The sequence below is a fragment of the Herpailurus yagouaroundi genome, unplaced genomic scaffold (assembly GCF_014898765.1).
Source record: "Herpailurus yagouaroundi ecotype Mexico unplaced genomic scaffold, PumYag 557, whole genome shotgun sequence".
Lineage (NCBI taxonomy): Eukaryota > Metazoa > Chordata > Mammalia > Carnivora > Felidae > Herpailurus > Herpailurus yagouaroundi.
Window position 1 is genome coordinate 30446 of NW_024412774.1, and position 21793 is coordinate 52238.

The window sequence follows — 21793 nt, forward strand, 5'->3', positions numbered from 1 at the left end:
GCGCACCCTACCTCAGGCCTTTCCGACACTCCTGGCCGGATTGCGCCAGGACTCACCGCCCCAAGCAGCCACACGGACCAGTCCCACCGCGCTTGAACAATGACCAACCACCCTGGGGACAAGAACCGGGAGCTTCCGGGCCCTCTACTGACTGCTTCCGGCGCCTTGTATCCCCCCAACACTCCCCAACTCTACTCGACAACCCACGCAAGCAGGCCAAGAGGTGAGGGACACGGGTGTGTTGCTCCTGCAGGTCTATGGCAACGGCCCGCTGCCGGAGTTGAAAGGCGTAGGAGGCCGCCTCTGTCGGCTAGGTTCTCTAGGAAACGTAGTCCCCAACGCTTCAGAGATCCAACCTGTAGAGTTGCTGACAGTGCATTTCACAGGAGACACGGGGCTTCCCTGTGGCACCACCAGGGCCCCCCGGAAATGTTCAGGGACCTGCTAAAGGTTGCTAGTTGAACGAATCCAGGGCTCTCCACTCATTTGTTGAGGGCCAGGCGCTGTCCCCGGCTCTGAACAAACGAGCCCTGGAGCCAGACGGGCACACGCATGCCTAGTCTCCGCTATGCAATGTCTGCAAGATCTCCAGTGGCTGCTCATGCAACTACATCTTCCACCCACTGGGCTTTGGCCTCAACGACTCCTGCCTGGTCACCTGCCTCCTTCAGCTGCTGCACCGCATTCAGCCTCCGTTGAGGATATTCCTTCCTCCCATTCCTTAGGCCCTTACAAACCACCCTACCACACTGGGCTGTGTCTGTCAAGCCCTTCTGTAACGTGGCATTTTGAAATGATGGGTTTCCTGATTGTCAACGAGGTCCCTGAAGATGAAGACTGAGACACCACTTCCCCAGAAAGCCTACCCTATCATGTCCATGTCCCCAGCTTGGTGGGGTCCCTCCTGAGTGACCTGTCATAGCCTTGTCACATAGAATGTAACAACCTCTGGACTGGCAGCTCCTGAAGTCAGTCTTCACTCACCCTGGAATCCACACCTAGCACATTATAAGTGCTCATACATTGTGCAACCAATCCAGTCTGCCACCAGAATCCTAAGAAAAGCTTCCCTTCTCCTTCTCATCCCCCTTACCATTCTCCCCAGGAAAGCAAGCAAGGGACCTCATCTCACCTTTCTTCCAGTAAGGCTGATCCTTCAAGCCACTGGTCCCGACCCATGTGATGAGTTCACAGCAAGCCCAACAATGCAATGTTAGCTGAGACAGAGGTAGCAAGAATCCTTTCTCCCATCTTTATTTCTTGGCACATGTGTGTGTGCGCGCGCGCATGTGCGTGCGCATGTATGCAGACATATGCAGATACCTGTGTTGAAAGGAGTCCAGGAGCCCAGACATCCCTGTCCCACCACCTGTGGCTCATCCGGCTAGAGCACAAGAACACCTTCCCTTGCTGACCGACTGTGGTTTGCTGGCCCAAGCGGTGTTTCGGCAATCAGATGGACACCCCATGATGCCTGTGATTACAGTTTGGGGGGACAGGAAAACAAACTGGAATGAAGGGAGACAACAAGACTGTCAGGAGGTGGGGCAGTGTCCATCAGAATTAGAGCTTTGGGTCTAACATCTGAGAGGCTAGGCTATAACCAGTGCACTGGGAGCTAACTCTGAGGTGACCACTGAGCTCTTAGGAGTGGATGGTATTTTCCAAAGAGCACCAGAACCAGGAGACTGTCAGAATCACAAAAAGCTCAGAGGCTGGAGGGAAACCAAGACACCATGCCACAGAAATTCAGAGAAGAAAACATTTCCAAACCAAGCAAGTGATCCCTGGTATCAACAGTCACAGGGAGCCAAAGTGCTCTGGCACTGAGACGACAGAGGCCGTGGAAGCCAGAAGAGGTAAGGATGGCATGGAAAGTGAGAAAGGACATGCCGAGAGCAGGAAACCCTCATCTAAAGTTGGCTAGGAAGGGTAACAATGGTGCAGGGAGAGGTCAGGCTTGGAAAATGGAAGAGGCAGGTCTCAGTTCTGGCCCCCCACAAGGAAAACCACCCTGGCAGACTGTGCAGGGCAACTACCATACTACAGGGTGTATCTCTGTCATGGGTGAGCACTCCTGGGCCCTGCATCTCATCTGCCAATCAGAAGACACCACCCTTCTGTTCCCCAAGCCTAGAGTCGTGGGTCACTATACAAAAACCACAGAGCATGAGATATGAGAACCATGGGGAAGAAGCAGCAGTATCTGACCTCCAGAAACAAAACACCATTAGACAGAACTCATGTGAGGTCAAGTCCAAGCCCCAAATCATATAGGACAGCCAGAGGTCTGACCTTCAGGACCTGTGCCCTTAGCCACTTGCCCACCCTCTATGGGACCCACTTGGAGCAATGGCAGGCTTCCTGCCGACTCCCTTGCTGCCACCACCACAGGGCCTCCTGAGGATGCAGCTGCCCGAGACTGTCGCCTCCTTTCCCGGTGTAGCTCCCGGAGGCGAGCAAGGGCACAGTGGACACCCCGGGAGACCCGCAGGCTGCGCTCCCGGTTTGGATCATTCTCTATGAGGACCTGTAAACCAGCAGCAAAGTGAGACAGAGCCTGGGCGAGATGCTCAGGGCTCAGAGCACCCACACCAGCTTCCTCAGCGCCTGCACCCACCACAGCCTCTGTGAAATCTGGCTCTTGTTTTCTAGAGACCAGGCCATTCCCTGTCTCCCAGGGCAGCCCAGAACCACTCATGTCCCCATCCTTTGCATCCTGGGGGATGCTGTGGGGTGGGGGCTCCCCATGGGCCTGCAGCAGGCTGGCAACATCAGCCTCAGCTGCATCTCCAAGGCCCACATGCCGAGCTAGTGCCACAATACTGCGGCGGAGCTGAGGCACAGTGTCAGGCTCAGGGGTGCCAGCAGGGACACACTCAGGCCAGAGCTTCCTCCAGGCGCTGTTCATGGTGGCAGGCTGCAGCTCTGCCCAGGCTTCAGCTATATTGTCCACAGCAGTCACGACAGTATAGCTGCGCAGGAACTCCTGCACAGAGGGTCGGTCTTCACCAGTCGTCTCCTGGACCAGCTGGCTGAGCGTGCGGCGCAGGTAATAGGCCTTGAATGTGGCAATGACACCCTGGTTCATGGGCTGGATCAGGGCCGATGTGTTCTTGGGCAGGAACTCAACCCTCACGTGGGCTGAGAGGCCACCCAGGTGAGCAGGGTGGCAGGGTGCACCATCCAGGAGCAATAGGGCACGGTGTGGGAGGCCATGGCTGGCACAGTAGCTCTCTACAGCAGGACAGAAGCAGCCAGTAAACCACTCCTGGAAGATGCTGGGTGTCAGCCAGTCATTGCGGTTGGAGCGCCAGACCACAGGAAGGCTAGCCTTGGAGCAGCCCTTGAGGGCACGTGGATTCTCCGAGGGGTACACTAGCAGAGGCTTCAGTTTAAAGTCACCAGCTGCGTTGCCACCAAGCAGCAGGGTCAAGTGGTCCTTAGAGGCCTTGAGGCCAGGCCCGGCTGCCCCCTCCAGTGCCAGCAACATGCGCTCTGGCAGCCGCTTCCAGAACAGGCCTGTCTCATCCACGTTGAAAACTTGGTGTGGTGAGTAACAGCCCTCCTCCAGAATGGTGCGCAGCACTGGGGGATAGTGGGCAGCAGCCTGGGTGTCAGCCACAGCTGGCTCATCTGTCAAAAGCACATTGTTGCGAGCCTTGAATCGGGCAAACCAGCCGTTACTGGCCCCGAAGGTCTCAGCCTGAGTGCCACTGCCCTGCTCATGCTGCAGCTGCACAAAGAGCCGTCGTGCCTTGTCCTGGATGAGCAGTGTGCTGATGGGCAGGTTCTGCCGCTTCTGCTCCTCAATCCATAGGCTCAGCAAGCGTTCCATATGGCCCATCACCACACCCCGGCAGCGGGTCAGCTGCGTGGCACTGACAGGTGTGGCTGCCTGGGAATTGGCCCGGATCTTGTCCTTGTTGACACGGATTGAGGCGACGGTAGAGGTGGCCAGCCCCAAGGCCCGGGCAATCTGAGTCAACTTCTCACCTTCCTCAAACCTCCGAAGCACCTCTAACTTCATATGCAGGGTGATGGACTTTCGGTCCCGCTTGGCACTGTGGCGGAGGCCAATCCCACCAAGGGGTGCCTTCCCCGACACCTGCAGGCGGGAAGTTGTCTTCATTCCGCCTCCCTGAGCCACACACCTTGATGAAGCCTCTCCGCACTGCCAGTTTCCACAGTAGCTACCAGTGTGCCCACAAGGGCAGCCTCTTGGCCTCTCCTGCCACACCTGCTTCTGCCTGTAAGACAAGGACACGTGGGCATTAATGTGTAAGCATATGGAAGTCCCAACCATCAGCTGGCCTTTCCGTGCTCCAACACAGAGCACCCAGCTCTGCTGACCACTGCCTCAGAGGCATGCCCAGTCCCTTCTTTCCGTACTGCTAAAAACACTGCCCACTCACTTCCAAGTATCCTTTGCATCTAAAGGAGCATGTCACTTAGTTTTAGCTTATGAGATCAAGAGATGTCTGCTAGGAGACTCTGCTCTCTTCCCCTAGCAAACCTCTTGCAACAAGATAGTCTAGAAACCCTGGCCCACCTCCCAGACACTAATGAGCAAATGAGGTACCCACTTCCATGCTTCTCACCCTTTTCATGCTTCAAACATCAGTGTGGGTTGCTGAATAATGGTTCCTAAAGACATTCACGTCTAATCCCTATGAATAAATTACCTTACCTGGAAAAAGGGACATTGTGGGTATAATTAAGTTAATAATCTTGAGATGGAAAGATTATCCTGGGTTATCCGAATGGGCCCTAAATGTAATCAGAGAAGGCAAAAGATTTCACTCAGAAAAACGCAATGCAACCACTGAAGCATAGAGGATACAGAAGGAACCAGGGGGGCCTGAGTGGCTCAGTCGGTTGAGCATCCAGCTTCAGCTCAGGTCATGATCTCACAGTTTGTGAGTTGGAGCCCCGTGTCAGGCTCTGTGCTGACAGCTCAGAGCCTGGAGCCTGTTTCAGATTCTGTGTCTCCCTCTCTCTCTGCTCCTCCTCCGCTCATGCTCTCTCTCTCTCAAAAATAAACAAACATTAAACAAAAAAAAAAAAAAAAAGGAACCAGCCCTGCTGATACCTTGATTTTAGCCCACTGAGAAACATTTCAGATTTCTGACCTCCAAGACTCTAATACATCGTGTTGTTTTAAACCACTCATTTTTCAGTAATATGTTACAGCAATCATAGGAAACTAACACAGAAGAGAACCAACCTAATTTATGCCACAAACTATGGAGTACCTGAGAACAGAAGAGGATGGTGGTTCTCCACACGGCAGCCACAAAGATCCAATAAGAACTAAGATCCTATCTCCCCTCTGTTCAAGCCCTCCCAGCTCTGAGTAAAAGCCACAATCCTCACCAGATTCTTCAAGTGTCTTAGAGCCTCTTCTTTTATTTTGTTCACTCCTGCCCACATCCTTGGGGCAGACTAAGAGTGCTCCTGACTCAGGGCCTTTGCCCCTGTTTCCTTCAGCCCATGCAGGGCCTGGGCACTTCCCTTATCTGCATAGCTTGTTCCCTCTCCTACAGATCTCTGCTCAAATGTAACCTAATCAAAGAGGCCCTCTCCACCTACATTTTATTATGTATCTGTCACATGCTGCCTGAAGGCAGGAGCTGTGTTGGCTGAGCTCTCCCTTGTGTCCTCAGACCCAAGAATAGTGAATCCAGTAGTCGCTAGCTGATGAAATTATTAAATTAAGTACAGCGGTGGAAGGCATGCTTTTCACCTTGTCCGTTTTGCATTTTGAATCATGTGAAAGTAGCACTGGATCAAAGAGTATATACACACACACACGTTTGTGTGTGTGTGTGTGTGTGTGTGTGTGTGTGTGTAGTGCGTGCAAAATACAAGGGACAAATGACTGGCAGGTTTGTTTCTGCCGTGGCTATGGTATCGATACCTTCAAGGATCCATGGACTACACATGGCTTAAAATAAGGTGGCACATGCCACAGGTCCCCCATGCCTGGGAGGCAGGGAAATGTAGGTGGACATGAGAAAGGCTCCTCTTGCTTACTGAACCACTCACGCGCTGCGCCATTGTTCTTTCAACATCCATGCCTTCCTCTGCTCATCCACAATTTTAAATTAATTCACCCACATGCTCATTCATTCATTCCCTCCCTCCCTCCCACCCTCGTGCGAAAGCCTCCAAACCCGCCGCCGGTGGAGGCTCGCTGCCCAATGTCTCGGTGGAGCCAAGGGCTCGTCCCCTTGAGACTACATTTCCCACAAAGCCTCGGGACCGCCGGAATCTTCGATTGGCCCATTCGCGCTTGTCCCGGCCTGCGCGCGCAGCGGCCTCTCTTCCTTCTCGCCGTTTCGGACCGAGAGAAACGGTGCCCAAGCCCCCGCCACCGGAGCCCGGGCCCCCGCGCGGCTGACTGCCCGCACCTCCGGACCGCGACGCGGGCCGGCTGCTTCGGCTGGGCGGCTGGGGCTGCGGCTCTTCCCCATCTCCTGCCTTACAGCGCCTCTTCCCAGGGGCGGCCGAGCTCGGCCTCCATGTTGTCGGCGGAGGCGGAAGATTGTCGGCGGAGGCGGAAGATTGCCGGCCACTATCGAGATTGGACTAGTCCGCGCGGGGCCAGTCCCCGACGGCGCTCTAGGCCCTGCGCCCCGCGCTCGCAGGCCAGCCGGGAAATGTAGTTCGACGACGAGGATGCTGCGCGCAGAACCCAGGCGGGGGCGCCGTTGGCTGTCTCTACCCAAAGCTGACTTGCTTTCTGTTTAATTTCTCTCGAATTTTTCCCGCCGCCTGCTTTCTTTCCATTATCCTCCCTACCTCCTTCCATTCCTAGCTTTGTCACCTCTTTCTCCCAGTTCGTTCCCCATCCTGGAGAATTAATTCCGCTCAGACTGTCAAATCTTTTTTTTTTTTAAGTTAACAATAAACTCAAGGAGTACATGCCAAACAGTTATTTACCTCATGGAGGGAACTAGCAGGATGACATAGGTGGTTCCGGGAAGATGAGAAAGAACTGAAAGGGTGAAAGAAATAAAGGACATTGAGGGGTGACTGGGTGGCTCAGTCGGTTAAGTGTCTGACTTCAGCTCAGGTCATGATCTTACTTTGTGGGTTCAAGGCCGGCGCCTGGCTCTGTGCTGAACACTTGCTCAGAGCCTGGAGACTGCTTTGGATTCTGTGTCTCCTGTCTCTGCTCCTCCCCAGCTGGCACTGTCTCACTCTGTCTCTCAAAAATAAACATTAAAAAAGAAAATTCTTTAATAGAAAAGAAAGAAATAAGGAACACTGAAATAAAAGCCCAAAGTCGAATTGGTGCCCTACAAGCGAGCAGGCCTGGGTGTCTCAGTGCTGTAAGGTTGATACAACTCTTAACGCCAAGCATTTGCAATCTGGCCTCTGAAGAGTTACTTCTTATAGGGAATCAGATAAGCTGAAGTGGGCTTGGTAGACAATGCTAGGAAACGCAGAGAGGGTCCCCAGTCATCCTTTTTTGTCCTATTGTCAATTTTGGGATAAGTTTCCCTAACAAGTCTCCCTCCAACTGTCTCTACTTGCCGTCTGTCACCCTTCTCTAGGTCTTTGAAAACTCTCAATCCATCTCTAATTTCTGTCCCTTCCTCTCCTCTTGCCTCTGTATGTCTGTATTCCTTATCTGTCTCTTGAATCTCAATATCTGCACTTCTTGTCTTTGTGAATCTATTCTCACTCTCCCACTTTGTCTCACCTTTCATATCCACCCCTTCTTGATCTCCCTCCCTCTTGCTGACTTTACTGACACTCCTGTCTACCTGGCCCTGACTCTCTGATCCTCTGGCTTCTTACCACATTCTCTAGGTCTCTGAAAGGAGAAATACCTCCCCGTTGACTTTCTTTCCTACCGGTGTCTCGGTCTCTGTATCTGTTCAATTACTTTCACGGTCTCTCCTTGAATCTCTCTGCCCCCGAGTGGGCCCTCATAGGCTTTGGGTCTCTCCCTGCCCGGAAGTCTTCGCGTCTGTCTTTCCTTACTGTCTCGCTCGGTTTCTCTGCTCCGGCCCGCTCCCCAAGCCCTTACCCCACGTCCCCCATCCCTGGGTTGAGCTGGAGACCTACTAGTCAGCCCATCCGGTTACCATGGAAACGCCCGGGCCCGCCAAGTACACAATGGGACGTCGTCTGGCTGCGCATACGCGCACGGAGGTCTCAGCCAACTACACTTCCCAGAAAGCACGCGGCCAAGCCTCTCCGAATCTGCCGTCCGGGCGGGCGATGAAGGAGGTGCCCCTTTCGAGGCAGAAGGTTGCCATGGAGACGTAGGTTGCCGGCGCCCTAGCGAGGACGGTGATTGGTGCAGAACCCTGCTAATCCCAGGAACACCCGTAAAGAATTGAGGAAAACGTGGTGGGGGGCATGCGCGGTTGGGAAGGCGGTGCTGCTGTTCGAAGCCCCCAGAGAAGCTTACGCACGTCGACGGGGCATGGACGCCTGGATCTGAGGCGGGGAGCGTGGAAGAGGCGGCCGGGCGTGTGATCTGATCGTTACGAATGCTACACCGGGGAACAGGGGAGGAGGGTGGAAAACGAGGCGAGGGTGGGGGAAGAGCCAGGTGGCACTCGGGCTGAATGCGCGGAGCATTCTGGGAGACCTAGTCCGTCCGGGGAGGGGGAAGCCGGAGATTGCGCATGCTTAGGAGCGCGGAGCGGCCCGCTGAGCGTGGAGGTGAGGGCGGGGACCTCTCAAAGAGGAAGGCTTGGGCGGGGACCCGGGCGGCGACCGGGAACTCTTGGATTGCGGCTACCCTGCGGGAGTGCGGAACAGGGATCTAAGCACTCCCTCTCGGTGAGCCCGGTGCTGTCGGCGACGCTCATCTATCACTGAAATGCCACAGCGACAAGCTCTCGGAGCCCCGCCCCCCCTTCCCGGTTGCCCTGGCGGCACTAGACCAACCCTGGGAGTGGGAAGAGGGCGCTCTCCCAAGTGGAAGTTGCCCTCCAAGATTTCTGGTAAATGTAGTGCAGAAACCTTCGCAGGGGCTGGCCGGCTTAAAAATGGTCCAACCTTTTCCCAGGGTTTCGGGTTGACCTGGAACCTTCAGGAACGGAATTTGACTCACGGGATCAGGCGACCCTGGAAATCGATTCTTACTCACGTAATAAACTCAGATTTCTTCACAAAGCCTGCACATTAACACCAGCTGCAAAAGGAGCAGCAATGGCAGGGAGGGGGGAGCGCCCCCACTTACAGGGGATCGGTAAGGTTGGGGAAACTGAGGTTCACAGAAACTTGCCAAGGTTATGTAGCAAATAGGCCAGATTAGAATCTCCAGCCTTGCTTGCAGGCACCCGGTCCAGTGGTCTTGGGGCCTTTGTGGGCCCCCTGGAGCTCCCCCATCACCTCCTAACCCTGCCTAAATCAGGAAACTGAAGAGATGATGGGGCATTACGTGGTGTGATAATAAGTTCGGCTGGTTCAGAATGGGGCTGAATTGGGGTGGGGGGGGATGCTACCTGGAGGCTTGGCCACACAGTTGACTTTGCCCCGGGGCGGCGGGGCCCGGCCCCCCCCGGGTAGAGGTGGAGGGAGGCTGCTCTGTAGAAACAAGTTGAGAAGGGAATGGTCTGAGAGACTAGATGGGAGTGTGGGTGGTGCAGTGATGGACTGGTGTTGGAGGCTGAATGGGGGCGGGGGGGGGAGGGTAGTGGATGTTGTAAATGTCATTTACCTGACAGCCACAGGGCAAGGATGAGGTGGTGCACATAGAAGGACAGGATTTAGAGGAAAGGGGATGCCTTCTATTCCTAAGAAGCACCTTGTGTTTGGAGCAGGGAATACCAGAGACTAGGTCCCAGCTAGAGACCAGAGACTCAGGTGCCTGGCTTGTGACCATCTCTCTGTGCCCGTTTTCTTATCTGCCTTCCACTCGGTGCAGGTCTGAATATGGAACACCACAGCATACAGTAGGTGCTTAGTAAGCATTTGCTGTTTGTCCTCCTCCCAGCAGCCTCATCCTATTCCTCCCCCAGGGGAAGACACTGTCCTTGGAGCCCCCAGCCCAGTCTTTCCAATGAGGCCTGCAGCACTAGGCTCCCCAGGTCACACATCCTTGGAAGATGAGAGACCTGTCATGGTGAAGCTGGAGGACTCAGATGAGGAGGGTGACGCTGCCCTGTGGGATCCGGGCCCAGAGACTGCACGCCAGCGTTTTCGACACTTCCACTATGAAGAGGCAGTGGGTCCCCAAGAGGCCCTGGCCCAGCTCCGGGAGCTATGCCGCCAGTGGCTGCAGCCAGAGGTTCACTCCAAAGAGCAGATGCTGGAGCTCCTGGTCCTAGAGCAGTTCCTGGGTGCACTGCCCCCTGAGATCCAGGCCCGCGTGGAGGGACAGCGACCAGGCAGCCCTGAAGAAGCAGCCGCCCTGGTTGAAGGGCTTCGCCAGGAGCCAGGAGGGCCCCGAAGATGGGTGAGTCTGTGGCCCTGAGCCAGGGTCCAGGCTGGAACAGTATCCAGCTCTGCCCCACCCTGGGGAGTGCCATGCTTAGCCAGACACCTATTCCTTGTGGTTTAGAAGTGGTCACTTGCAGCAGACCTTGTATGAGCATAGACGCGTTTCCAGGGCCAGCCTCATTGGTCTATCCCTACATCACCTGGAGTCATGGACATGGGAAGGGATGCACGGTGGGGAGAGAGGGAGACCACTGGGCATTCCTGGGTGCCTGCAGCAGGAGAGCAACTGCAGATGGTCCCTTCACTCCTGGCTCAGTCCTGGAGGGAAGTGGGTCCTTGGAGAACAGAGTAGGTCAGGACCCCTGGGGTCCTGTGATGGGGTGGTTGCCCATAAACCCCCCTGCTTGTGCAAAACCCAACTCTCTGCCTGGGCCCTTGATGTTTGGGGGCACCTCCCCAGGTCACAGTCCAAGTACAGGGTCAGGAGGTGCTATCAGAGAAGATGGAACCCTCCAACTTCCAGCCCCTCCATCAAACCAAGCCACGGACTCCAGAACGTGGACCCGGGACACCATCTGAAGCCACACACGAGTCACCGCTGGGCCTTCAGGTGAAAGAGGAGCCCATGGTTACAGAGGACCCAGGTGAGGGCACGCAAGGTATGCATGGCCCAAGGCCTGATTGGGTGGACCAGAGGGGCCTGGCCTCAACAGCCTAAAGGTCCCCTGCTGGATGGAACTGTTCATATGCCCTAGTAGCCCCCACAACCTGCCTAGCTAGTGGCCATCACTACTCCTCACACACCAAGTCTGACTGTTACAACTATGTTTCTCTGCTCTCTCCTAGCATGGAGTAGTAAGCTATTGGGGTTCTGTGTGTGAGGCACGTGGGATTCACTCCCCAAGGGGATCCATTAGGAGATAATAGCAATTCTCTGGAGAGCAGACAGCAGGCTTGAATATGGGTTGGTGTGACTGAGGGAGGACCCCAGGGTGCTGGAAGGCATACCCCTCCCCATTTTACTCCTTCCAGGCAGATGCCAAAGTTGGCTTCCCACACCATCCATCATTCCTGTGTGGACCCTAGTGCAGTGCTTCTCTCCACCCTCACTGGCCATCCTACCCAGGACTCATGCAGGGGTACAGAGCACAGACCTGAGCTTGTCTCATCCTGCTGTAACTTCTCCTGTGGTCTTCAAGGGGGCTTTGCTTTACTCCACCCCCAGGCTGAGCCCTTAGAGATGCCCAGCCATGTCCAGCTCCAAACTTGGATTCCAGCATTTGGCATACCACTGAGGAGGGCAGTGGGGTGGGGACACCCTTGGGCCACCTGACCCCAACCTTCCTCTACAGAGCTTCTGGATTCTGGGCCTCTAGCCAATCCCCAGGAAGCCACTTCCACTCTCCTGCCTAAAGAGGCCCAGGTGAGCCCCATACAGACCATGCTCCCCACCCTGTCTGGGGAGCCTCAGTGGGTGGGGGTCAGATAGGTCCCTCCCTGGACCTAGCTGGGCACAGACGAACAGTGACCACTGTGGTTTCAGGATTGTGAGATAGTGCTGGACCAGGCCTCTCCCCACAGCGAGACTGGGCTTGAGGGGCCTTCATGGAGGGAGCATCCTGGGGCCCTGTGGCAGGAGGAAGCTGGGGGCATCTTTCCTCCAGGTGAGTGAGATGGGACATGGTGGGGCAAGGACCTCTGCATGGTAGCGCCACATCAACCCATCCCACTCCTGGCTCTGCTCAGGTGGCCCTCTCATTCCAGCATCTCCAAGCTTCTCCATTCCGTGGACCATCCCTTGCAGCATGTAACTTTCAGCATCTCCTGTCCTCATAAGTCAAGCCCGCAGCCAACTTCATGTTCCTTCCAGCTACTGCTCCCCACCACAGTAAAACCTCCTTAGAGCAGGGCCTGTATTCCCCACACCCCCGTCCTTTCCCAGCCCTCGCATCCTGGATGGATTCTGGGTTTGCATCCCACTCTCTGGATAGTCGGGGAGGGAGGGTCTGGATCTGGCAAGGATAGTAGGTTAGTAGACATTGGGCAGGAGGGACCTTGACACGGGTTGACGATCAGGCAGGACAGAGCAGGAGACTAAAGGCCTTCTGCTGTCCACCTCAGCTTTACCACTCTTGGTCTGCCATCATCCAGTCTCCCTGCGTCTTCTTTCTTGTTTCCTGGACCCCTTCTTTTTCTTGGTTTACTCCCTTGTTCTGGGGGACCTTTCTGCGAACTATGGTATGGGAGATAAAAAGTTTTGACGTGCTACATCTCTAAAACGCACTGGTCTAACATTCTATATTAGGCTAGTTTGCCTGCTTGAGGAATTCTTTTTATTTAGATTCAAAGCTTTTTCATCATCATTGGTGAGCCCTTTCAACTTGAAATCCATATCACTCAATTGTGAGAAACTACCTCGAATAGTTTCTCTCCTTTTTTTTTTCTATTGTTTTGTTCCCTTGTTTCTGGTATGCCTGTTACCTGGTTCTTGGTTATATTGCTTCCTCAGTATGGTCTCCTACCCTCAACCCAGCCTTTTGCCAGGAGGGGGGAAGAGATCCAGGAATCAGAGCTACAGCAGTGCCATTTGCTCAGAATTCTGTGCAGACATCCCAGGTCTGTTCCTTGCAGCAGTCCAACCCAGCTGCTGCTGAACAGCCTCCCCATCCTGCTTGGTGGCCCTGCCTCTTCACCTCCATGGCCAGAGCTACCTGCTACCTCCAGCTCCTGAACTTTTCAAGCCTTCTTTGGGGTCAAACAGGGTTTGGGTTTTTTGGGGTTGGTTTTGTTGTTGTTGTTTGTTTTTCCACTTTCTTTACTACTAGTTTAATATGCACTTTCTCCAATCTGCTACACAGTTACTATTTGCCCCTTAGCTTTCTGAAATAGAAAATGTTACGGGGTTTGTTTGTTTCCTTTCCTCTCACCTTTGTGGATCTTATGCGTTAAAAAACAAAAAATGTTGTTGCGGTTTTTACTGTTATTTCAGGATAGAACAAAGTTAAAATTGATACCTTTATTACTTGTAAGTCTCCATTTGCTATGTTTTTTGTCAATAAGGATCCTAATTCATCTTTTTTCCATAATGTCCTTGTTTCATGGATGGTGATTCCTCCTTTGAGGATTTAGACATACTTTAGTGTCCTTTCCAGGCTGTTTAGCTAGTTTAGTTTCTTCAAGTGTGAATTCTCCAGCTGGTTGTACTGTTGACAGTCTGCCCTTCATAGCTGTAGGAGCTTCTCATTTGTCCCCGCCCTAAGCATCATGCTAGGTGAGAAGACTCATAACCTTGAAGTGGAAGTATCATCTGGGCCCCAGGACATTCAGTGAAGATACTTCTGGAGCCCAGCCAAAAGCAAGCACCTTTTTCCTGGTCAGGTATGTGGGTGGACTGAGCTAACCCAGCCCATGTCCTCAACCCCCAGCTTCGTGACAGAGCCTGGCTTTAGACCTGGGGACTAAAGTCACAGGGGCTTCAGAGCTCACTGTGCAGGCTCTGGATTCCTAAGCCCCACCAACTGTCCTTTGTTTCCTTTGGAGCTGTCCAAAACATTTTTAAATATTTTCTCAGGTTCTGTTGTCATTTCTGCATGTTGGAGCTGAGAGAGTAGGATCTGGCACATCCCTAATCTGCTGTTTTAGTCTTAAACTGGCTGGCCAGGCTGGGCCTCGTACTTTGTTTGACCACCACCTCTAACTTGGACGTGCTTCTCTCTCAGTTCAGAACCCCATAGTCTTTCAGCTTTCTCCATCCACACTGGCACCACCACCTCAGACACTTTGGCGGGTTCTTTCTTTGTATCCACACTCTCTCTGTAGACAACCACAGTTCGCATCTTCAAATAACTGATTCCTTCAGCTACCTTGGTCTCCATTCAGGACTCCTGGCTGCTCCTGTGCAGCCAGTGTTTTCATCGTAGTATTTTTTTTTTTTTTAACGTTTATTTATTTTTGAGACAGAGAGAGACAGAGCATGAACAGGGGAGGGTCAGAGAGAGGGAGACACAGAATCTGAAACAGGCTCCAGGCTCTGAGCGGTCAGCACAGAGCCTGACGCGGGGCTCGAACTCACGGACCGCGAGATCATGACCTGAGCCGAAGTCGGACGCTCAACCGACTGAGCCACCCAGGTGCCCCTTCATCGTAGTATTTTAAATAGCTAATATATTCCCATGTTAGAAAATTCAAAAGGCACAAGGGAGTGTACACTGGAATGCCCCTCCCCTGCCTGTGTTATACAGTTCTTGTCCCTCAACAGCCAGCACTACCATCTTGTGTGTTCTTCCAAAAAGATTTTGTGCATAAAAGAGCAAACATAGATTCAGATACATACTTGTTTCTCTTTAAAATACATGTGAATGCCTAATCACCATGTTTCACACCTGACATTTTTCCTGCATCTTCCCACTTCAGCACACAGCAGCAGGTGCCCTCCTCTCTGGACAGCTGCATGAAGCCCCCCTGTGGCTCACTGTGGACACACTTGTTTATCCATCGCAGCTCCTACTTACATTCCTTTGTGTGGATTTCCAGTGGTGAACTGAAAAATCTCATATATAGGTCATTTTGAACAGTGGGGAACACAACTGTTGAAGTGCATAAAGGTGAAATTGCTGATCAGAGTGTGAGAAATTTGCTATTTTAATGTATTTTGCCACACTGGCTTCCCATTTCGCTTACTAGCAAGGCATGCAAACACTTGGGTCCCTCCAGGGAGGGTGTGAGAATGAGAGATGACTGCAACTCTAATATTCAGTGTTCTTCTCAGGAGTGAATTGAGCATATATTATGGGATTTAGTATTAGTTACATTTCCTTTCCTGTTCACCTCCTTTGCCCGTGTTTTGTCAGGTCATTGGTTTTGTTGATTAATTGGAGCTCTTTACTTAGAAGCTTAATTACCCTTTTGCTTCTGGAGAATCTGTCATTCATTTTTTGGCTCTAAGGTTATCAATGCTGTGCATGAACGATTTCCTTTGACACAGTGTAATTTATGACTTTTCTTTGACAACTTACTGGACTTTCTGTCACCCACTGAAGTCCTTGCCATTCTCTTAGTCTCCTTGCAGCCTTCCTCTTTTTCTAGTCCCTGCTTCTCAGTTGCATTTGCCTACACCTCCTTCCTCACACAGCATCTAATGCTAGAGTGCTCACAGCGTGGCTAGGACCTGCTACTTCTTTCCATAGACACCCACTCTTATTTGATCACACACAGGGCCAGGGCTCTGTGTGCCATGCATATGCCACAGCTGCCATGGTCACACTTCCCTGCAGACTGAGCCCCAACTCCTGAACTCCACAGCTGCATGTAGTCTCTGCCCCTCAGATGTCCCATGCACATCTCAGGCAAGGCACATCAGACCAAAGTCGTGCAGCCTGGCCCACTCCCCTCCAAGTTACCTTCCTGTTGGCTCCACTTCCAACCTCCCTCAGACCCACCCACTGCTGTGTATTTGTGGAAACCATCACCACCTAGTGCAAGGGCCACCTGACCCATTTTTGCCCTAGAGCCCTTCCAGAAAGGCAATTTTTGCAAACTTAAGCCAGGCCTAGAAAGCTTGTCCCCAACTTCTGAATCCTCCTCCTCATGCAAGGTTCTGTGCCCTTGTCACCTCCTTTGGGAAACACAGATAGAGTCCGTGCCCCTGCCCTTGTTACCTCTGTCTGCCTCACTGGCTAGTTTCAGGCACCTCTAGTTCACACTCTTTCCCACCGGCCGGAGTGGGTCGGGAACAGTTCTCTTGGCAGGCATGACTGGATCCCCTTGTGCAATGCAGGGTTTGCACTCCAGATGGAAAGTGTCTCTGCTGGCCCAGGCACTGTGAGCCCCCGCCTCCATATCCCCTGGGACCTCCGCATGGTTGGCTTCACGGACCAACTCCGGTCACCCTCCCATGAAAGTGGCTTCTCACGTGCGCTCCTGCTCCCCAGTGGCCCAGGAGGTGAGCAGAACCCCACGAATGAGGGTTCCTGCCAGCTTATGAGCCCTATGCTAGGCACAGCCCGCTGGCGTGCTCCCAGGGGCCGGGGCCGGGGTCGGCCCAGCACAGACCCCGGGGCAGGAAGAGGTGGCCACTGTGACGTGTGCGGGAAGGTGTTCAGCCAACGCAGTAACCTACTGAGGCACCAGAAAATACACACGGGAGAGCGGCCATTCGTGTGCAACGAGTGTGGCCGGAGCTTCAGCCGAAGTTCGCACCTTCTGCGCCATCAACTCACACACACTGAGGAGCGGCCATTTGTGTGCAGCGACTGCGGCCAGGGCTTCGTGCGCAGCACCCGCCTGGAAGAGCACCGGCGTGTGCACACAGGCGAGCAGCCTTTCCACTGTGCTGAGTGCGGCCAGAGCTTCCGACAGCGCTCCAACCTGTTGCAGCACCAGCGCATCCACGGCGACCCCCCCGGCCCTGGCGCTGCACCCGCTGCACCTCCCGGTGCGCCTGAGCCCCCAGGGCCTTTCCCCTGCAGCGAGTGCCGCGAGAGCTTCGCGCGGCGCGCTGTGCTACTAGAACACCAGGCAGTGCACACAGGTGACAAATCCTTTGGCTGCGTGGAGTGTGGTGAGCGCTTCGGTCGCCGCTCAGTGCTGCTGCAGCACCGGCGAGTACACAGTGGTGAGCGGCCCTTCGCCTGCGCCGAGTGCGGCCAGAGCTTCCGACAACGTTCCAACCTTACACAACACCGTCGTATCCACACCGGCGAGCGGCCTTTCGCCTGCGCCGAGTGTGGCAAGGCGTTCCGCCAGCGGCCCACGCTCACACAGCACCTGCGCGTGCACACAGGCGAGAAACCCTTTGCCTGCCCCGAGTGTGGCCAACGCTTCAGCCAGCGTCTGAAGCTCACGCGCCACCAGCGGACGCACACCGGGGAGAAACCCTACCACTGTAGTGAGTGCGGCCTGGGCTTCACGCAGGTTTCCCGGCTCACCGAGCACCAGCGTATCCACACGGGTGAGCGGCCCTTTGCCTGTCCTGATTGCGGCCAGAGCTTCCGGCAGCACGCCAATCTCACACAACACCGGCGCATCCACACAGGCGAGCGGCCCTACGTGTGCCCGGAGTGCGGCAAGGCATTCCGCCAGAGGCCCACGCTCACACAGCACCTGCGTACCCACCGGCGTGAGAAGCCCTTTGCCTGCCAGGACTGTGGCCGCCGCTTCCACCAGAGCACTAAGCTTATCCAGCACCAGCGCATCCACAGTGCCGAGTAACCAGCGCTCACGGTACCCTTCCTCTACGTCCCTCTCTTTTGGCCTTTTGTTGGGGGGAAGGAGTGTGTGCGTGTGCACGCACGCCCACGCAGAACACTTACCTCACAGGGTTGTTGTGAGGGCTGTGATCAAGGTTAGGTACAGGCAGGTCCACCCAGGACCTGGATCCCCAGTAGGTGCTCAATAAACAATAGACAGAACCTGGGTCTGGTATCCACCCACTCAATGCCTCCCCGTAGTTGGGCGGGTCCCTCCATCCACCCCACCCATCTACTACTTCTGCAACCACGCAGTCTCTGTGAGAGCCATGGCCCCCTGCAGGGGTGACTCCTAACAGCATCTTGTGGGTGCTGCCTTGTACCATGCCTACTGTACTATTTGTCTGTGATGCCTTCAACCTGAACAACCTTGGGTCAGGTCAACTACCAAGTGAGGACTGGCCCAGTTTTCCCCAGCCAGCCAAGATCATCAGGTGCAACAGAAGTAGCAAACTGGTGTCCAGCAGGCCAGAGCTAGGGATATGTTTGTAAAACTTTAAACCAAGGAAGCCATTTCTTAGGCATAAAAGCTGGAAGGTTTTATCTAGAAATCTAGATTCTTTCACGCATGTTAACTACCAGCAGGTGCTCAGGTTAGGTTCCCTTTAGGATAGAACCCCAGCCAGTCTGGAAATTGAAGTCAACTGGCCCCAGGCCAGTTCCCCAGCCCTCTAGTAATCATTCACATTCCATGGGCCACAGTCTCCACCAACTCTGGCCAGGTGCACAACCCCCAAAGGCTCCCCCACACTGGATGGTCTCTATGAGGAATGTGTTCAGTGGCAAGCCATAGGAAACACAGCCAGCAGCAGCTTACATGAAAATACAGTTGCTGCCATTACGGGTTCAATGTCCTGCAGATTGTGGGCTGGCATCTCTGGAACCCTCTACTTTTCCTCTTGCCCTAGTTATCTGCCCCCTCTGTCTGATTGTAGGCCCTTGACCTAGCACCCCTGCCCCCCAAACGGTGGGTATACTGGGCACCAAAAACAGAATGAAAAGCAGTGCCAAATAAAGAATATTCATGCATCACGATCTGGCTTGGGACTTAAACCCCACTCTGGGCAGGCGTCATCTTGCTCTCGTTCTGAGGGTTTCAAACTCATGAACCAGGAGATGACCTGAGCCAAACTCAAGAGTCGGACACCTAACCCAATGAGCCATGCAGGCACCCCCAGGAACAACTTCTTGAGGCTCGTGTCCAAGTTTCTTCCAGAAATACACCTGGACTTTCCTCTGCTGCTACAAGACTGGAATCCTGAAATCAGGGAAAGAAGACAAGCCACCTGGGCCACAGGCTTCCAATAGCCATCCCAGAGAAGGTGTGTTTCCTGCTCCCTTCCCTCTCCTACTCTGCCCCTCTCCCCATCTCCCCCTGGCCTAGCCCCAACCACGACTAGGGCCACTGTGGAATCTACATCTGGCAGAGTCAACAGGTCCCCATGTAGGGACACTCCCATGTGACACAGTTGGGGGTGGGGGGAGTCCCCTGGGCCCTATGCCAACACTCATTGTCCTCTCCAACTATAAATGGAACTCTAAGGACTCTAATCTGGGATATATGAATCAGAGGGGAGGAGGGCAGTCACTGGTCCCTAGGCGGAGGCTGGGAGTCAGATTAAGGAAGGCACACAAACACTGAGATACCTAGTGCTCTGAGGGTGAGGGGTACTGCCACAACTTCGTAAATCCTGTGACATGGATTTTTTTCAAAGCCTGTGTGAATTTTATAATCAGAAACAAAGAGAAGAAAGGCTACTCTCATGTTTTGATCATCTTGGTTTAAGAAGAACATGATGAGAAATCTGCACACATGACTATTTAACAACTTGAAATTCCACACAAGAAAAATTACAACACACACGAAAAGCATGCAGACATCAGGCCAAGGCCCCATGCCCAAAGTCATGAGAAGTCCATGGACCCAACCTGCTGAACCAGTCCTCTAAGAAACAAACATGAAAAGTGATGTGAGAGCCCCAACACCCCCCGTCCCACAAAAGGCTATTTCTACAGTTGGCTGGGGACACCTCTGCAAGCCAGGCTGCGGATTGTGAACCCAACGGCTGCCATACTGTCAGCAGAGCTGAGGGCTTAGACAGGATGACCACTTGGCCTCACTCAGCCAGAGCCACAGGGGGAAGCCAGGAGGGGAACTCCTAAGGCACTGGCATCTGGGGAAACTACAACAGTGCCCAACCAGCCTGTCCCTGGATCATCTGTACCTGAGCCTATACTGTTTACTCCCAAGCACAGTCTCCCTATGCTGCATGCATCCATTTATTCTTATTCCCAACCCCAAGCCTCCTAAACCTGTCCAATTCTCTCCATTGGAGAGAACCACTCCTCTGATCCCAACCACCAGCCTGGAGTCCCACAATACTCAGCCTCCCTTCCTTGCCCGCTCCTGCACTTCCTTTCTAAAACCAATCCTATCTTCCCAGTTACAGCCCCCAGAAGCTGTGCTAATACCCCAAGTGCACTTCCACTCTCACTCTTCACCTGCCATGTGCTGCCCAATCCCTCCAAATGCCAGGCCCAGAGGATACAGGCACCCTCACCAGCCAAACCACCTGTGCCCCTCTGTCACTGTGTGGCCATGAGAATAACAAGGGAAACACAGCTGCACCACTTCCAACCCAACCCCCAGCCTCAGCACAGCCATCCCCTCCTTCCTGGTCCAGATCCCATGACCCCCTTTACCCAGCATTTTGTTTCATGGCTCAGTGTTCCCCACTGGATGGTTAGGAAGCCATAAGGTCACAGACCACACGAGTCTAGCTTTGGCTAGTGCAGCGCCACCTCTCCAGGGAACCATACCCCATCCTCAGATGGGCCTTCAGCTGATGGGCCTCAGAAACTGGCCTGAGGATGGACACATGGTTTAGTGTGACCAATAGGCAACACCCCTGAGACTGGCTGCAAAAAGAGTGGTCATCAACCTTCGGCTGGAGATAGCCTGTACAATAAATCGGGAGAGCAGAATGGCTGAGAAGAACAGAGAGAAAGGGATAGAGGAAGAGTGAGTCTGGAGGGGCCATGTGAGTCCTGAGACCAGCCATGTCTGAAGCCTGAGAACGCTGGTATGGTTGCAATGTCAGCCCCCAATTTGAACTGTTTGATGCTCCTGAGTCCCTTTCCTCACCCTGGCACCTCTCCAGCACGCAACGCACAAAGGAATTAGGAAAGGATGCTGAGACTGTGAGGCTGGCATAAGGGCACAACCAGAGGAATGAAAGGGGTGTCTGGGAGGGTGACATTGAGAATGGAAGGGCCTAAGAGGAAGCAGTTGCAAAGACGCGACTGGGATCAGTCCATGGAGCCCGAGGACGTCAATGGTACCAGAGAACCCACAGAGCAGGGCCTCTAAGGAGGCTGGGGCCAAGATGGACGCCAGCCCAAGATCCGAAGAGGTGGAGGCGACTCCCTGAGGTGAGGATGGCTGAAGTGGACGCCAGGTCGGGTCTGAGGAGGCGCTGGGGATGAGATGGCGTCAGGGCGACTCCTCTTAAGTCAGCACTGCAGGCCTGGCTCCGGGGTCGACGGCTGAGAGGAACCCGTAAACACCCCTATCCAACCCCAGCGCCGGCCCAACTGGACCGCCAAGACCTCTTCCACAAAGCCCCAGGCGATGACGGTAGGTCGCCTTAGAGACGCAAGGGGACGTACAGCGGGAGCCGCACTCGGTCGCAAAAAGACCAAGCTGCAGAGCTCCGGATGCACCCATCTGCCCTGCCCCAAACCCGATCCAACCCTCGCCGCGCAGCTCACCCGCCTGACGGTTTCCGTGGTGACAACCGGAAGTCGCAGAACCGCCCCGCGCCGCTTTCTCCAGCCCTCAGAGAAACGCTGAGCTGTGATTGGAGTGGAGGCTGACCATACCGAGAGCTGAAGATCGTAAAGCGTCCCCACTGGAACTCGGGACCCGCTCTGAGAACACCCCTGCCCCACATTCCCATCTAAGTGTCCACCTATGTGAACCTCCAAAGTGCTTACCACTCTCTAGCGCAATACACGTTTTATTTGCTAGTTTACCTCAGCCAGGATCTCCGCGAGCGGGTTGCGTTTGCGGTGGGACATCGAGGGTACTAAACCCCGCACTCCTTGGGCAACGCCTATGGCCTTGCCGTGGCTCT

At 54.2% G+C, this 21793-nt stretch overlaps 2 protein-coding genes across 16 annotated transcripts in view; one reads left to right on the forward strand and one right to left on the reverse strand.

Annotated features, from left to right (window-relative positions):
- LOC121023397 (tigger transposable element-derived protein 1-like) overlaps positions 1-7103 on the reverse strand; it is a 31639-nt gene extending 24536 nt beyond the window's left edge. For 9 of the 10 annotated variants that reach the window (XM_040465256.1, XM_040465261.1, XM_040465259.1 and 6 more), the window contains exons 1-2: positions 6414-7103; positions 2345-4250 (exon numbers count right to left, since the gene is read on the reverse strand). In XM_040465256.1, the coding sequence (XP_040321190.1) occupies positions 2345-4132 (1788 nt within the window). In that variant the 5' untranslated portion in view covers positions 4133-4250; positions 6414-7103. The remainder of the gene's footprint in view (positions 1-2344; positions 4251-6413) is intronic. The other variant, XM_040465262.1, reaches the window with a different exon arrangement.
- Positions 7104-8173: 1070 nt separating this feature from the next.
- Positions 8174-18689, forward strand: MZF1 (myeloid zinc finger 1). 6 transcript variants are annotated; one of them, XM_040465207.1, is made up of 7 exons: positions 8579-8685; positions 9035-9217; positions 9990-10426; positions 10871-11054; positions 11763-11833; positions 11954-12074; positions 16187-18689. In XM_040465207.1, exons 1-7 carry the CDS (start codon positions 8649-8651, stop codon positions 17617-17619), a joined length of 2466 nt encoding a protein of 821 aa, XP_040321141.1. In that variant the 5' UTR covers positions 8579-8648; the 3' UTR covers positions 17620-18689. The 6 variants fall into 6 exon arrangements, with proteins under 6 accessions (XP_040321145.1, XP_040321144.1, XP_040321141.1 ...); XM_040465211.1 differs by lacking the exons at positions 8579-8685; positions 9035-9217 and adding an exon at positions 8174-8279; XM_040465210.1 differs by lacking the exons at positions 8579-8685; positions 9035-9217 and adding an exon at positions 8240-8345.
- Positions 18690-21793: the final 3104 nt, after the last annotated feature.